This window comes from Lepidochelys olivacea (assembly GCF_965140295.1).
Source record: "Lepidochelys olivacea isolate rLepOli2 genome assembly, chromosome: 15".
NCBI classification, from domain to species: domain Eukaryota; kingdom Metazoa; phylum Chordata; order Testudines; family Cheloniidae; genus Lepidochelys; species Lepidochelys olivacea.
Window position 1 is genome coordinate 33038359 of NC_140425.1, and position 17512 is coordinate 33055870.

A 17512-nucleotide genomic window follows, 5' to 3' on the forward strand; every position below is an offset into this window, starting at 1 on the left:
TAGCTCCATAACTGGGACAGGTGGGGATTGGCATGTCTGGGGAAAGCTCAACTAGAAAAGTACCAGGATTGTCCATTCATGCTTCAGGCAACACCCTGTCCTTCACCTTTTTCCTACCACGTGTTCCCCAATTGTCAGAGAAGGGTCAGCTCCTGTATGGACTGGCTTGGCTGGTCCCATGCTGAAGCACTAGATTCTGACAGGTACTTGGGTTTGGAATCGTACCCTTAGGAGTCTATTCAGAGCAAGAATTTCCCATAAGTGAAGGACTCAAAAGTTAGAATATTGCTAGATTGTCAGTGAATGCATGACATCCCCCACCCACCAGGCATCATCCACTGGGTTTGAACTCAGGCCTTTCAGCACAGACCTCTGTCACCTGAGAACTGACATAAAGGAGGAAGCACATTAGCTAGCAGGAACATAAAAATTGCCAGAATGGATCAGACCTATCATCCATATACTCTTGTATCTTGTCTCCAACAGTGACTGGCATGAAGTGCTTTCTAGGAAGGAGAAAGGAACCCTGCAGTAGATACATGTGGGATTATTTACTCACTAGGGAAGTCCCCTTCTAGCCCCTAAGAATTAGAAATAGGCTTACACCCTAAAGCAGGATTTATATCCCTTTTAAAACTCTGTTGTTAGAATTAACTGTTACAATGCTGAATATTCTTGATAGCCTTCAGTCCCTCTTTGAATCTAGCAAAGTTCTTGACCTTGACTACGTCCTGTGGCAGTGAGTTCCACAGTGGAATCACACACACAGTGAAAGTATTTCCTTTCATCAGTTTTGAATTTGCTGCCTTTTAGTTCAACTGAACATCCCCTGCCAGCTCTTACATGCTACATGGGGCAGGCACTAGAAAGACCTCTCCAGTGCATTACATGTGCAGGGCAAGTGTAGTCCCAGGCTAGGCCCCACAGACTCTCAGGAATATCAAATGCTGCCCATGATGTGGTGACACCAAGGGCCTAGTAACCACTCTGGCCATCTGGCTCCCAGTGCCCATCGCTCAGGTCCCCTTGTGCGGGACCCTGTTCCTGTCCATTTACAGCCTGGGGCTCAGGCCATGGTTGATACAGGACATGGCTGCTGTGCACTGTTCTGCCCAGACCTGCCAAGCCACATGCCCAGGCCCTGCTGGAGCTTCATTCCTAGCATAGGTATGAGTTGGGGATTCCTACAGCGACTCCTCCCTGGATGCTGTGGTGCTTCCACCCCATGGCTCCCTGCAGCCCCAGAGGGGACAGCGCCTTGCAGCCAGGGGATGGGCTGGGAGCCAGGAGGCTGGGGTTGTGTCCCTGAGGGAAGGGGGCCCACTCAGTGGAAAAGCCATTGTGGGGGGCCCCCTACACGGGGCTGGGCTCCTGCTCCTCTGGGGGACTCGCTATCATGGGCAAGGAGCGTCACAGGGGGAGCCCAGCAGCTTGGCCTGTACCATGGGAGGGTAGGAGAATAGGGAAACGTGGCTGATCTCTACCCTGAAGGTGACTGGGTGGATGCGAACCCAGCTCTGCCCACGGGGAGGGGATGGGGGGGCGAGCTCTGCCCCCAGAGGGTGGGATGGAGGGAATGGGGGGGGGCGAGCTCTGCTGGGGGGGAACAGGGGCAAAGGGGTGGCCGAGCTCTGTCCCTGGGGGAGCTGGGGAGGCCTGGGGGCAATAGGGGCCGAGCTCTGCCCCGGAGGGAGGGAAGGAATAGGGGCAATGCGGGGGCCGAGCTCTGCCCCGGAGGGAGGGAAGGAATAGGGGCAATGCGGGGGCCGAGCTCTGCCCCGGAGGGAGGGAAGGAATAGGGGCAATGCGGGGGCCGAGCTCTGTCCCGGGGGGGGGGGGAATAGGGGCAATGGAGGGGCCGAGCTCTGTCCCTGGGGGGAGATAAGGGGCAACGGGGGGGCCGAGCTCTGTCCCTGGGGGGAGATAAGGGGCAACGGGGGGGCCCGAGCTCTGTCCCGAGGGGGGAATAGGGGCAACGGGGGGGCCGAGGGGCTCTGCCCCGGGGGGGAGCACCGGGGGGGCTGAGGGGCTCTGCACCGGGGGGGGGGCAATAGGGGCAACGGGGGGCCAAAGGGCTCTGCCCCGGCGGGGGGGGGGATTAGGGGCAACGGGGGGGCCGAGGGGCTCTGCCCCGGCGGGGGGGGATTAGGGGCAACGGGGGGGCCGAGGGGCTCTGCCCCGGCGGGGGGGGGATTAGGGGCAACGGGGGGGCCGAGGGGCTCTGCCCCGGCGGGGGGGGGATTAGGGGCTCTGCCCCGGCGGGGGGGGATTAGGGGCAACGGGGGGGCCGAGGGGCTCTGCCCCGGCGGGGGGGGGATTAGGGGCAACGGGGGGGCCGAGGGGCTCTGCCCCGGCGGGGGGGGGATTAGGGGCAACGGGGGGGCCGAGGGGCTCTGCCCCGGCGGGGGGGGGATTAGGGGCAACGGGGGGGCCGAGGGGCTCTGCCCCGGCGGGGGGGGATTAGGGGCAACGGGGGGGCCGAGGGGCTCTGCCCCGGGGGGAGGCGGGGCCGGGCCGGGGCGGTGGCGGCGGCGGGGCCCCGCCCGCTCGGGCTGCCGGGAGTTGTGGTCCGCGCTGGCGGCGGAGCGGGCCGGGGCCGGGGCCGAGCCGAGCCGAGCGGCCGCGGGCGGCAGGTTGGTAGCGGCCCCGCGGCGCGGGGAGCCCGGGGGGTGGCGGGGAGCCGGCCCCGGCCCCGCGGCTGTAGGGCTCGGGGCAGCGTCCCCCGTCACCCCGGCCCGCGGCCTGGCCGGCTCGGGGCGCTGCCGGGAGGGGGGGCTGCCCCCCAACACAGGGCCTAGGGCCGGGGGCGCTGCCGGGAGGGGGGGCTGCCCCCCAACACAGGGCCTAGGGCCGGGGGCGGGAGAGGGGGGGGCTGCCCCCCAACACAGGGCCTAGGGCCGGGGGCACTGCCGGGAGGGGGGGCTGCCCCCCAACACAGGGCCTAGGGCCGGTGGCGGGAGAGGGGGGGGCTGCCCCCCAACACAGGGCCTAGGGCCGGGGGCGCTGCCGGGAGGGGGGGGCTGCCCCCCAACACAGGGCCTAGGGCCGGTGGCGGGAGAGGGGGGGCTGCCCCCCAACACAGGGCCTAGGGCCGGGGGCGCTGGCTGGAGGGGCGTGTGTCAGCCCCCCCAGAACCCTTTGGCACAGGGCCTAGGCAGGGGGCGCTGGCTGGAGGGGGGGCTGTGCCCCCCAACACAGGGCCTAGGATAGGGGGCGCTGGCAGGAGGGGGGTGCCCATGCCTGCCAGGACCCCCCAACACAATGTCTAGGATGGGGGGCACTGGCTGGAGGAAGGTGTCCATGCCCCCCAGGGTCCCTGGCCTAGGGCAGGGACCCTGGCTGGAGGGGGTGCTTGTGCCCCCAGGGTCTCTGGCATGGTGCCTAGGGCAGGGAGCCCTGCCGGTCAGGGCTGCCGAGGGATACCCGGCAGCGCCAAGGGGTGGCTTGCCCTGTTCGGGTGTTAACCGGGGGGGTCCAGTGCTCTGCCCGAGGCAGAGGGAGAAGCGGGGAGCTGGGGCTGCCCTGGTTGTTTGCCTACTTAGCCCCTGTGCCTCCAGCGAGAGATGCAGGCAAGTGGGGCAGCAGGTTGGCCGACAAATGCTAGGGAGCAAAGGAGGAGGCGGACGCTCACACCCAGGCTGCGAGTTCAGATTCCCATGGTGAGGAAGGCTGCAATGTCTGCTAACAGGGCACCCGGGCAGGGTCGTGACCCGCCTCATGGCACGCAGCCCCACGAATGCAGGTGGCTGCTGTAACCCTGCATTGTACCAGAGCAGTTTCATGCCTGGGACTGGGCGTGATGCTCGTGAATCCGTGTCATGCATTCCTCCCTCAGAGCTGTGGGTGCCTGAGACTGGCAGCTCACAAGACAGGTGTCAGTCTGCTTCTCTGCAGTAGATGCAGGATGCTAATGGGGCCTTAATACAGGCCCTGCGGGTGTAAATCAGAGGAAAGCCCAGAAGAGAGTTCCTTTGAGCTGTTGTTCTTGAGACTGGAGAGTTGTGAATGTGTCTGCCATCCGCATATGTCTTGTTGAGGCCCATCATCCCATGCTTGGCTGGGCACTTCATGACACCAGCACAATAGAGACATTTTGAAAAACAACCCTGGTGTTTCCAACATTGTGGTAACAGACAGCCTTCCCTGCCTCTCCCCAACACTTGTTTATGGTGAGGAGCTTCCCTCCCTGCAGTGAGAACAGAAGATTCCTCAAATGCGGGGCCTGGGACCGTACAGCAAATGACAACAAAACGCTCTCTTTGCTCCGTGGCGATCAGATCCAGAACCCAACAAGGTTGGGACCATGCGTGGTGCAAAGGTCAGTCTGTTGTTTAAAAACTGCCCAGTGCTCGAGTAAGAATCCTTTAGTTTAACTTTCTGCAGCCTCTAATCCTGCCTTGATTCGTTATGTAACATCTTTGCTGCGCATCATCTACGACAGCAAAGCTACATTTTACAACGTGTGCAGCTTCCATGTAATTTTAAATTGATTGTCTCTATTTTGAACTGATTCTGCAGTTTATTAGTAACTGATGCTGAAGCTGCTGGATTCCAGGCCACCAGATGCCTTTAATTAATAGACTGAGACTCAGTATTAAGGTAAAGAGTTTCAGTTTCATTGAATGCATCCAGCCAAACTGGCTAAACCGTTGCAAACAGACCTGCCCCTTAAGCAATAGTTCCTGTGTGGTCACTCTGCTTCAGTGGTCCCAAGCCCTGGTCTGAAGTGGAAAGGGGGTTTCTCCTGGCCTGCCAGTGGCACACACGCTTCTGGGAAATGGTTCTGAAGGCATTTCCTGCTGAGCCGGATGCTTGTTGGGGTGTGGCTGAAGAGTTATCCTTGAGGGGCAGGGCTACGGATGACTTTTCTCTGTGGTGAGAGTGATGCCCGTGGGTTCTGGTTTGGGTGATGTCCGCACTGGGGTAGTGCTCTCTGATGGATGGAGCAGGCACTTGTATCAGTCCAGGTAGAGACGTGTTTTTAACTCTGTTGACCTTCCCCATTTGATCAGACTGTGACATTAGCTGGTGTGGGTGGGGTATGCTGCCATGGGCCATGGGCATGAGTATGCCAGGTGATCACCCTGGAGCAGTCAGATGGACACCTCCTCCCTTTGCCTCCTTTGGGATATTAACTTTATCAATCCATGTATTAAAGAATTGCTTTGCAGTCACCTTGAACCAGCAACTTCTGCAGAAGTCGCCTTGAAACATAAAAATACTTTCAGTACAAATCCCTCCTTTGCCAAGTGCACCGGCTCACCACACACCCCAGGGAGCCCCATAACACAATTACTGATTTAAAGCCAAGACCTGTGTTCAAGGAGTCAGTATTTCAAAGGGATACAACAAGTGCCTCTCCAGCCCATCACAATTCACCGTTCCTTTGCAGACACTACGGAAGGTGCCGTATGCACTTTGAGGAATTCCCATTAAAGCCCCATGGCTGCACACAGCAGTGTGAAAACTGGGGAACAGAATGGGAGGAAAAGTTAGTTTTGCAAATGTACTTGTTCTAAAAGTGCCCTTTTCTAGTTTGGTAGAGAGCTGCCTCCGCCTTATGCCCCGACCTGCCAGGACCACAGCAACGGCATCACTGCACAGCCAAAGCACTTAGCCTGCTAGGCCATTTCACCAAGGACTAAGCAGTTTGTGCTTTACATAGAACTTGCTCTGCACAGAACAGTACAGAGGACCAGGAGGGTGTTTGTGCTGTCTCACCACTGCTGTGCAAGAACCTTCTCCCCTGCAGCTTTTGCCAGACTCTCTCTCCATCTACTTTAAAATATTTTCAGACAGCCCATCTCTCTCTCTCTCTTTCTCATTCTGTACCTCTACTGGTAGCTATTACATTTGAAGCTTTTGGGGGACATAGTTTGTACAGAAAATACTATTACAAGATAAATCATCTCTGTATAGTTGAGTAAAGTTATCAGCCACTTTATCCTCCAACTGCTTTATGGCATCTAAATGGCTAACTGCAGTGGATACACATGTCCATTCTCTGCTCTGCTAGCGCACTTCCTTTCCACTAATAGGAGTTACATTTTTGAAAACGTCCACATATTTAAAAACCCCAGCTGAGCTTTTGCCTTCATTCCCCCCCTCCCCTTCCTGCTCCAAGATTCCCAGGGAGAGAATTCAGAGCAAACCAATGCGATAGTCAGAGAAGCTCTCTCCTGTTAAAGGAACACTTACACTCAAATCCACTTTGTAAATTCTCCATTCCATTTTCCTGTCAGGTGCTTTCAAAAGATCCTTGACAAAAGTGCAGGAACAGAGCAGCCATCTGGACTGGAACTTTGTAGGTATTGACCTTTAAAAACATTGGTTCTTTGTTGGTTTGCCAAAATAATTCTCAGCTGCCCCTCTACCTTGGTCTAATAGTATGAAGGAGCATGGCCTTCCATGAATGCACCTCTGCACCTTTTCAGCTTCCATTTACTGAACAGGAGCTGCTGTTGAAAGGGCAGGGAACTGTGATTTGCTTTATCGGTGATCGGCCTGCCTAAGCCAGTAACTGTGTGTTATGGTGGAGAGAGTTACAGAGTGGAATAGTACCTTCTGCTTGGCGGAATGGTTGGACTTTGGGGGAAGTCTGGCACAGTGGGCCCTGGATTTGCTCTAACCCTGAAGTGGAGAGAACCCCAGTCCAGGATTATGTATATTGTGGCAACTCCCAGAGGCTCCAGTAAAGATCACCACCTCACAGTGTGGGGTGCTATATAAAATATTGTGTATAATAAGACAGTTCCTGCCACAAAGAGCCTACAGTCTAATTAAAGACAATGCAACAAGTGAATAACAGAGAAAATGGGGAAGGAAGAATGGGGGTAAGAATAGATGGCTGCACAGACTTGCTATGGGCACACACACAGGATGGCTTCAGAGAAATTGAATGAAATTGAGATTTTTCAAATAAGATATAAACAAAATAGGTCTCAAGTCTGATTACCACGCAGGTGGGAATGAGGTTCCTATGACCCAGTTCTGGTAGAACAAGAGCTGGTGTGAACCCTTGCCCAGAGTGCACAGCGAACCCCATACCTTGTTGGGACTTAAATAAATTTGGTTAATTAGATAGGGGGAAAAAAAACCCTCCACCCCTCACACCCATCCACACTCACCAATTTATGCGTCTGCCCTTTCTGGTGTCTGCTAGTCACGGCAGTGCCCAGCTGTCAGAGAGGAACTGTTCCCGTGGCATTTCTGAGCCTGCCCAAAGCAGGCAGTATTGGGATCCTGTGAAAGACCCTCAGGACTTCTGCAGATTACAGCTTTGGATACTTCCTCAAGAGCACAGACGTCCGGGGCCTTGTCTGAACAGACCCTCTGGTCCTGGAGGAGCTCCCCTCTCTAGTAACTTCAATCCACTGCTTTGCTATACAGAGCCAAGGAGCGCTGTATGCTCCAGGGCGTCCCTCACCCTGCTGCCCTGCAGGGGGCACTCATTTCCACTGTGTGTGTCTAAAATGAGAAAAGCTGGCCTTCCACCAAGATGGATTCTGATGTTAGTAACAACCCGAGTGGTGGTATCTGTTCTCAGTGGAAAGCACTCTATTCCCTGGAAGGAGAGTCATTTCAGAGCCTTTTGATTGAAGTGTAGTCTGTGATGTGGTATGAGATACATCTGTTAAAAGAACATTCCCAGCTTTTCCCCTGGCTATGAATGGACCAGATTTTAGAAGTGATGCTGTAGCAGGCAGGAGGCAAGGATCAGGGGGAGCAGCACTGGCTAGTGCACAGGGCTCTAGGAGAGAATGGAAGAATGTGCACGAGTAGCAAGGAGAGAAGGGACAGAGGCTTGGCTGGGTAATCACTTGATGCTCCCCCAACCGGGTGTACATCCTGTTTGAGATTCATGGAATAAAATGGGGGTGGGAGGGATGGAGGAAACACAGCATAAGACAGTGTCCATCTTCTGATTAAGATACTCGGCAGGGTTGGGGAAGGGCCTCGTTTCCTGTTCAATCTTTATTGGTCCAAATACTTTCACTTAAATGACTCCCCTTTGCTGAGTTCCTACAGCTTTTGGAATGGGATGCGGATCTCCTCAGAACAGCAAGCAGATGCTGAATCTGAAATACAGTGAGTAATTCCAGACTGAAAAAGCCCTAATGCCCATCTGGGTTCTTGTTTTTTCAGACCCTGCCTGTCTGCGCTGCGTTTGAGAATGAATAACCTCAGAACCTTGGCAGGGATGCCACAGCTGATGCATCACTAACGATAGCAGCACTGTAGGGCTTCCTGATACTCTGAGGCACAGGCCTTGTCAAACATGTAGATGTGAACACTAACAACCTGCCACTCACTAATGCAGTGCTTACAAGCGTCCAGGGAACAGGTACAACTATGCTTCCCCATGGCAAGCCCTTCCCTCCGTGCCCCTACTAACCTGCATGGTGTGGGTGCCTTTAAGAACCGTGAGGACGGATCACCTGGCCCTTTTATACACCTCTAAGAACAGCTTCACAAAAATGTCTTTGGAGTGGCTGATGGACTGGAGCTGGTCACTGGATGGACTCCGGGAGTTCATAGCTACAGGGATCCAGTCCTTCCGGGACTGTGACACCAGTGCACTCACTGCTGTTGCTTGCCTCTTGGTCCTGTTTGTTTGGTACTGTTACCACGTTGGCAGGGAGCAGCCCCGCACATATGTCACTGTGAATTCCCTCATGCAGAGCTCCGATGCCAATAGCTTACAGAATGGGTACGCTTACTGCCACTCCCCCGAGTGCGTGCGCTGCACACGTAACGACGGGCTTAACCAGAAACTCTATCACAATCTGCAGGAATATGCCAAGCGCTACTCCTGGTCCGGCATGGGCAGGATCCACAAGGGCATCCGAGAGCAAGGGCGCTACCTAAACAGCCGACCATCCATCCAGAAGCCAGAAGTCTTCTTCTTACCAGACTTACCGACAATGCCCTACTTCTCACGGGATGCTCAAAAACACGACGTGGAGTTACTGGAACGCAACTTCCAGACCATCCTGTGTGAATTTGAGACCCTCTACAAAGCTTTCTCAAACTGCAGCCTCCCGCAAGGATGGAAGATGAACAGCACGCCCAGCGGGGAGTGGTTCACCTTTTACCTGGTGAACCAGGGCACGTGCGTTCCCAAGAACTGCAGGAAATGCCCACGGACGTATCGCTTACTTGGGAGCCTCCGCACCTGCATTGGCAACAATGTCTTTGGGAACGTGTGCATCTCTGTGCTGACCCCTGGCACGGTCATTGGGGAGCACTATGGACCAACCAACATCCGCATACGATGCCATTTAGGTATGTATCCAGCAGAAGCAGAGAAGAGTTACAGGTATTTTTCTTCCTCCTTTGTTGCTAAAACTGATGTTAGTTCTCCCAAGGCTGTGGAATTTAGTGAAGAGTCTGCTGTATTTTCAAGGTACTGAGTTCAAATCCTGACAGGTTTAGTCTGTTCTCATCAAAGTTTAAGGAGGATTTAGAGACCATCCTATGAAGGGTAAAAAAATTATATAAGGATTATCCTAAGCTAGGATAGTCAGAAGGGTCATGATCGCAGTCGAAAGGGAAAGGAGGGAATCATTCAGTCTCAGAAGATGCAGCTCAGGGCACAGTGGCCTTGAGCTAAGGAAGGGAACGTACGCTCAGATTTTAGGAAACTGGAGTCAGAGAACCTGGGCAATAAAGAAGCGACTCTGGGTGAGGAGTGTCCCTGCAAACACTCCTGAACCAGTGAGAGCAACTGTAAGGATGGATGGAAGGTCCTGCACGAGGCACGGCTTCTCTCTGTCTGCTAGCTCTGAGCCTGGTCTCAGATTGCACACGACACCCAGAGCCACCGAGGAGCCAGACATTGGTATTTGTCTCTCCAGGAGCTGATCCTGGTGTTTTGCTGTTTTTTTTTGTTTTTTTTTTTTTAAGCACAATAGGAACATTACGCCAGAGCTCCCACTGGGTGCTGCACCTTCCCTGCAAAATGCAGGAAGGGCTCCAGCCACCTCACTCTGCTGGGAGCTCTCCATGACCTCTAGCTCAGCAGCCAAGGGGATTTCTCCTCCTCTCCCCATACCACATTTTTTCCCAGACCTTTTAAAATGGCATGGGCAGACAACACTTAGCTTGATTGCAAGCTCGGCAGGCGGGACGCGCTCACTGCCTGGGACACTCTGAAGTGACGGGGCCTTTCTGGGCTGCCCCAGACACTGCAGCTGCTTCCACCTGAACCATGAGGGGACTCTGAACTGGCATGGAAACCGGCGAAGCATTGCTTTAGATACCATCCCTCCTGAGCCAGGAGAACAGAATCTTAGTCGCTTTGGAGTCTGTGCCCCTCCTCCCTCAGCTCTATGATCTGGAGGCGGGCTGCTGTCAGTGACTCAGGTTTTGCTGCTGTGAGATGACTGTCATGCAGAAGGGTCTGCCTCCAAGCAGCAGCCTCAGGAGGGGCAGCTCTAACTGAAGCTGCAGGAGCCTGTTTTTGTGCACATCAGCCATCCCTTTGAAAAGCAAGGGGAGGAGAGGCTCAGACACCATTTGGCCTCTGCAGATTGGTCTCCAAGCAGAGCCCAGTACCTACACCTCAAGGAGCTGAAAGCCTGGATTCCTGTCAGTTCTTGGGAGCCCTCTAGCCCTTGGGAGAGCCTGGCTGGGAAAGTGTCCCTGCTGCGCATAGCCAGGATTCTGGAACATAGAAAACAATAATGTTTGTGGTGGGGGAAGAATCTGCTTGTGGCCCTGCTGGCACACCCTACACGACTGGCCAGCCACCTCCGCAAGGCACACACTCGCTGGCACTTGCTTGTTGTTTTTAAGCTAGAGGCAAGCTTTGAAGCAGCTCTCTAGCCCCAGAGCTTCACCAGGTCAGCTAGAGCCATGCTCCCCTTCCCCCGGCTAGCCGTGGAGCTGGCTGAGTCTGGCCTGGGGAGGAGGAACAAGCAGAGCTCTCCATCAACGTCCCCATCTCCTCTCCTTTGGACAGGCCTGGCCGAGGCACCTAGGAGCGGGACAGAAGGAGCAATGCACCTATTCGACACCACCCGCCAAGGCTCCCACCTGCTCAGCCTTGCTGGCTGTTTATCCCCTCCCATAAAGTCAGAGCAGCAGCGTCCTAGGTGGAGTCACAGCGAGGGGCCTGGCTACTGCCAATACAGAACCTTCCTTTGTCAGGCCTCGCCCGTGGACTCCATGCCTCATTGCGCCCCCAGGGCGGGAGCCACATGCCCAGCATTGCCTTGGGCTGGCCTCCAGGCTTCTCAACTTTAGCTCATCTGACTTGTGCACAAGTCCAGGGCCATTTGCAGTGTAAGCTGGTCTGCCCAGAACCTCTCAGGGAAGGGGGGTAGCCCGGCAGGGCACCCCGGAGTGCTCTTTCCCTGCCTTAGTGCTAAGGTCCCAGCTCCCCCAGTGGAGAGCAGAGACTTTGGTGTATTGAAAGCCCTCTATGAGACCCTTGCTGCAGCACCCCGGTGTGCCCTGCCTCAAGGAGCCTGCCCTTGGAGTAGCTAAACCTCTGTTTACTGTGAGCTTGTTGCTGAACTGCCTTATTGCACCATCTCTAGGCACAGGTTCCCTGGCTCTCGTCCCTGGATGCCCAAGTCCAGGAGCAGGGCTTTCTTCAGGCTTCAAGCACTGCTTCAGCCTGTCCCCTCCAGCCCCGAGGGTGTCAGCTAGACATTGCTAACCCAGTGCGCATGCAATGATCAACTCTCCTCCTCGCCCATCTTCTAGGATGGAGCTTCTGCTGCAGAGAGGATTTGGATGGAGCTTCTGCAGCTCAGGACAGTATGTGTGGAGGGAGCCAGGGTTTGTTTTGCAGTCTCTGAAACATACATCAAAGAAACATAAACATGCTCCTGGGCGGCTGGGAGCCCCTGCTGTACCCACATGTTTTTGGCACCAAAGTCAGTCTCCTGCTGTGGGTGTGCGGGATGCCTGGGGCTCCGAGCAGCAGCGGACACATGCCATATGTTCCCATTTGAGAATCGTGAGTGTCCTGAACCCTCTGTCTCCCCCCAGTTATACACAGTCTATTGGCCCCCTTGTAGCAGCTTGATCCCCAGTCTGGAATGAGGAACGTTCCCTTCACAAATCACAAGGAGTCAGCTGCTTGCTGGGCGTCCTTGGTGTATTAATGTCTCCATAAAAGTACAGTTTTCTCAGTGGCATTGGTCAGTCCATAACATCCATTGTAGCTGGGGCGGCCTGTATTTCTACCATCTAGGTATATGTAAGGCCACTGTCCCCATAGTATCTGAGCACCTGGCAAGCATTGCTGGATGTTGTCCTCTCGGCACCCCGGGAGGTGAGGCACTGCTAGCCGCATGGTACAGAGGGGATCCGAGCCACCAGGCAGATTAAATGACTTGGCCAAAGGCACACAGGGAGTCTGTGGTTGAGCCAGAAATTGAACCCAGGTCTCTCGAGAGTCCCAGTCCAGTGCAGAACATCTCTGCTTCCCTCAGACTTCAGATCCAAAGCCAGAGAAATGCACCAGGATTCCTGTGCCTTTGGGCACCGTGCAGCCTCAAGGATCCCCCCAGGTCCCCACAAAGAAATGAGTCTGTGGTATCAAGCTAATTCATGGCAGGCACTGAATATACAACGAGCCTGCAGTTACCACACAGGGTTGTATGGCTGTCAGGCCCTGGATTGAGGGGTGCCCTTGCGGAGCTGGGTGTGGGTGCAGGCCAGGACTGAAGTGCATTGGCTGAGCTGGGTGGGGAGCCAGACCTGGAATATGATGTGGAAGCCCCGTGTGCCCTGAGCACCTGCCCGAGTTCCAAGCACTGCAGATCGAGTGCAGCATTTCTGTCAACATTTACTGCTGTCAGAATTCTGGCTCAGCTCCAGCCCTGCTAAGAGCCATACACATTTGGGACACAGAAGGAAGCGGCTCCTTACTCTCCAGCCCTTCCTGCAGTACAAGCCACATCACCATTCACCACCCACATGCAGCTCGCTGCTCGGATTTCATCCCTGGGAGTCAGTTCCCTCCTTAAGAACATCACAAGCTCTCCTGAAACGCGGTTTGCTAACATGGCCATTAAACGCCAGGGGCAGGCTGCGCTGGGCAGCTGCTTGTGACAATGTACTGCACCTTGCAGCTCTGGCTTCAGGCTGGTGAAGCTCAGCATGATGGGAGAGTGATGCAATAGGGGGGTTGGAGATGCAAACCACAGCTGCCTGGTAGCAGGGTTACAATGGGGCTGGGAGAAAGCTGTACTCCAGGGCTTGGCCCACAGCTCAGACAAAGGGTTCACCTGGTCCCTAAAGAAAAGGGATGGTTTAACCACCTAGACACAGCTCCCCTGACCCACAGGTGTCCTCTTTTCTCTCCCGTGTTTTGTACCTGAAGGTCTGAAGACTCCCGGCAACTGCGAGCTGGTGGTGGGCGGCGAGCCCCAGTGCTGGGCTGAAGGCCGATGCCTCCTGTTTGACGATTCCTTTCTGCACACTGCATTTCACGAAGGCAAGTACAGCATGCCCAGCTCCTGCCAGGCTCACTGCTTCTAGACACGCCCCTGCCACCTCACCTCGCTCGGCTATCCGCAGCCTTTACATTCAGGCTCCTCCAACCCCAGTAAGGGAGGGATAAGCTGGGGCAGGTACAGTAGAACCTCCTCCAAGGCCTGGAAAGGGTTGGGTCAATGGTTTGGCTTTCCCTTTGTTTCCCTGTACTCCTAGCACTCAAAACACTGAAAAAGGCAGGAGGTCGGTCCCAGCCAATAACCAGAAGGGGCTAGGAATCTCAATGAGGCCTCTTCCTTCCAGATTCTGCACCCAGCCCCCTCCCTCAGAGAGGCGTTAGGTACTTATCCAACCCAAGCCTTTTGTGGCTTACACATCACTAACCCCCAGCTGCTCCTGGAGAGACAGCACACGCAGCTTCCAAAGAGCCCTTGGCCCACTCCACCTTGGCAGTCAGCTGCTTGGCCTGACTTGTGTTTGCTTCGATTTTGTGGCGTTTGTGACTTTATTTCAACCTTGCAGAATTGTCACAAGCATTTGCTAGCCCAAGCCTGAGGCCTCCTTCGCTGCCTTTCCCATGGTGATGGGGAGCATGAAAACCAGCATGTTGCTCCGCAGGTGGGCAGACATTTTGCAAAGCTGCTACAATATAAATGCAAAGGGCAACTGTCTCCTGATTCCCCACTTCCCCAGAGCAAGGTTCCTTGCCTGGGAGCCACCCAGTGCCACACAAGCCAGTTTTATGGCAACTAACAGTAACAGACAGCATCACCGACAAGTTAGGCTGTGACAAATGCTGGGAAGTGTTTGATATGCTTTGTGCCAGGTAGTCTCTTTGCCTCAATACAGGGAGGGAAGCTCAGACTCTATCTGCTACCTCCCACCCAGCCTCAGTGAACGCTCTGCCCCAACCAGTTACCCAGATCTTCTGGCATTTCCCAAGTACTCACGCTTGGTAGCAGGAAGCAGAGTTTCCTTGTGGATTGGGTCGGGTCTGGTCTGGTCTGACTCCTGCTTCTGGCACAGGTGTTCCTGCTGAATCCATCTCCTCCTCGGGTCAGATGCCCTCTGACTCCTCCCCTCTGACTTTGGGCTGGTGCAGCAGGAAATACGGCTGGGTCTGCTGCTGCAACTGTCTTCCCCTTGCTCGGGCCTGGTTCGTGCTCATGCTGCTCACAGCCCCAGGGGAAGGGATAGGAGCCCTGTACCTGTTTTATGTCCCTTTCCCTTCACTTGGGTAGAGCTGCTTCTCATTACTGGTTCACTTAGGGGAGCTCTGCTGAATTAACATGTATGAGTGGTTGATGGCATAGGAACAGCTGCCATGCTGTTTTACACAGGGAGTACTTTGGGGAAAGTGGGTGCTGCTCCCCATATAAACTCTCCTGCAGCTATGGGAAAATGCTGAACCACTCCACCACCTGGGGCAGGAGCGGGGGCACTGTGCTGCGGGCAGGGCTCTGTTTCAGATGAGAGCCTGGCCAACTGTCAGTAAATAACTCCTGTCCCTGTGGGTTGGACACAGTGGGGCCCAGTGCTAGAAGCCTCCATGGAATAGACACCCCCCTCTCCCCAGCGTTCTGGCCACAGTCTAGAGGGGGTCATTACATGCTGCCTCATTCATGCCTTATGTAGTTCCATGGACAGGCAGAGTTTCACGTCCTGTTCCCAATGGTTCTGTGGCACCGTTGGACATTGTACAAGTGGCTGACGTACCTACCCCTGCGGAGTGGGGGGGGGGAGGGCGTTGTACAACCATCAGCCTGAAGCTCTGGGGCTCCGTCTGGCTGAAAGACCCTCTCAAAGGTCTGGGGTGGCGGGCAGGGCTAGGGGCCCTGTGGTACAGACTTGTGGGGCAGGGGCAGAGCCCTCCTTGTTGCACTGTGAATGCCACTGCAGTACTTCCCAGGCGGGCTCCAGGCTCGTTTCTGTCCCAGGGCAGGGCAGCGTGCTGACAGCCTTAGTCAGAAGAGCAGAGCCCCGCTGCCTGCCAGGTCGCTGTTCTGAGCACATGAGAAGGGAGATGTGTGCATGGGGGTTCCTGAAGCCAGCACAGGGACCCTGCTCGTGCCTCATGGCTGGGGCTCTTGTATTCTGTGTAGGTTCCCCCGAAGAGGGCCCTCGTGTGATCTTTATGGTGGATTTGTGGCACCCGAATGTTGCAGCTGCCGAGCGCCAAGCCCTTGATTTTATCTTTGCTCCAGGACGATGATTGTGCTTCTTTGCCATAGTGGGTTTGAGGGCAGGTGGCTGGCCTACCGGGCTTTGCCTCATGCAGCCCCGCTGCTGTTCCATCTCCACCCATGGAAGCCTGCCTCACTGGAAACCTTTCTCATAGCACATACAGTGTTGGGTTTTCCCCTTTCCGGGGTTATTGTAAATGGAAGCTTCCAACTTGCATTAACTTACAGTCTCTTTCTTTCCATCATTGCTTCAGGGATTTCTTTCTGCCATGAGAGTGCATTATTTTCACTCTGTGATATAGATGCGGTGCCACTGTACTATGTGTTATGTTGCTACTGTGTTTACAGCGTTCAGAATTAGAGTAACAAAATCAAGGGTGTTTGTTTGAATGTAATACTGTAACGTTTCTTGTGGTCACCAAAAAAACAAAAAAGTCAGCTAAGTGCTGTGCTCAGCCTGTCTTTGTCACTGTTTACGGTCACCGTGTGGACAACTCAGACAGCCAGATGGAAATGGCCGAGGAGCATGGTGGTCTCCCTGCTCCTTTGTGCAGAATAACTGCTCTGGGGCAGAGAGCATTCAGACCCGTTGCAAACCTGAAGCTGAAGAGCATGATGGTGCTTTGCAAACACAAGCTCTGTGCTAGCACATGGCATTGGGGCTGTGGGGCTAGAGGCTTTTAAAAACATTTTCCTTCTGTGTGCGAATAGCACGGCAGGTGGATGCTTAGGGCTGGGATGACGGCTCCAGTGCATTTGAGCAGAAGGTGTCTGTCCCTCAGGCTGCTGCCGCAAGCCCTTGCTTGGTCAGATTGGCTGTGAACACACAAAACAGCATTTCTGGTGCTTTCAGCTGAGCTGTTAGTGACCAAGGGGCTCAGCCCCAGGCAGACGCTGTTAAGGAGAGTTACACAGAAAACCTGAACCTTACGTTTGACCAAAGGTTTTTGTTAATTGGCCTAAACCCCTCATAGAGCTGTTACCTTACACTTTCAGAGCCCTGGGCTGGGATATACACACCAGCTACTGGGGCCTCAGCAGTGGGGCAAAGGGATGAGTTGTATGAAAGTAGAGAGTAACCGCATGAGTTGCCCAAGCACCCAAGGAAGTTGGTCTGTGTCCGGTTCTCAGTCTTCTCTCTCAGTGCATGGAATGGTAGAGCGTCAAACTGCCCTCTGCAGGTGGTATTTAATAACTTAGCCTAGTTCTAGAGCAGAAGGGAAATAGCCATCTGCCTACCTGTAAGAGTCGTGTCCACCAGCTAAACTGTGTTTTTCTTGGAGAGTATCTAATTGTCTGTGTGTCTCAGTACAGAGCTAATGTCAGGTGTATAATGTGTAACACAGCATGTCATGTATACAGCCAAATGTACTTACTGTTCTGACTAGAAAGCAAATGTGATAATGGGTAACTGCTGGAGGAGGAAAATGAGTCCATGAGGGTCCCTGGATTACTCACTACTGAATGATGTACAAGGGAAACTGCTGGAGGAGTTCAAATGAGTTTTCTACACAGATTTTTCAGTGATTAAATTGCAAGATAAGGCAGAAGTTTCAAATACATGAAGTATTTTTACACAAATATCTTCTTAAAAGAATACATAACGTGCATGATTTCTACGCACATTGAGTACTTTGTGATAGAATTACAAAGGAAGCAGGCTGACACAGTAACTGTGTTACAGTTTGGTGCCATTTGTACCAGTACATAAGGAAGATTATCAATAAACAGTTGTGGTGAAAAATGGAACAGGCTGTGTGTGTGTGGGTAGGGGATTTCCTCCACTTGCCACTGAGATGGCTGGTTTGCAGTAAAGACCTGGGACTTTGGATCCTTGCTATGTTGCCAGCTTGGGCCTGCTAAGACACCCATTACAT

At 54.3% G+C, this 17512-nt stretch overlaps 1 protein-coding gene across 3 annotated transcripts; it reads left to right on the forward strand.

Annotated features, from left to right (window-relative positions):
- The first annotated feature begins 2526 nt into the window (after positions 1 to 2526).
- On the forward strand, positions 2527 to 17384 carry ASPHD2 (aspartate beta-hydroxylase domain containing 2). Of its 3 annotated transcripts, XM_084648923.1 has the most exons (5): positions 2527 to 2633; positions 8146 to 9285; positions 13340 to 13453; positions 13975 to 14070; positions 15555 to 17384. In XM_084648923.1, exons 2-4 carry the CDS (start codon positions 8400 to 8402, stop codon positions 14034 to 14036), a joined length of 1062 nt encoding a protein of 353 aa, XP_084505049.1. In that variant the 5' UTR covers positions 2527 to 2633; positions 8146 to 8399; the 3' UTR covers positions 14037 to 14070; positions 15555 to 17384. The 3 variants fall into 3 exon arrangements, with proteins under 3 accessions (XP_084505049.1, XP_084505048.1, XP_084505047.1); XM_084648922.1 differs by lacking the exon at positions 13975 to 14070; XM_084648921.1 differs by lacking the exon at positions 13975 to 14070 and having other exon boundaries at positions 14479 to 15658.
- The last annotated feature ends 128 nt before the right edge of the window (positions 17385 to 17512 follow it).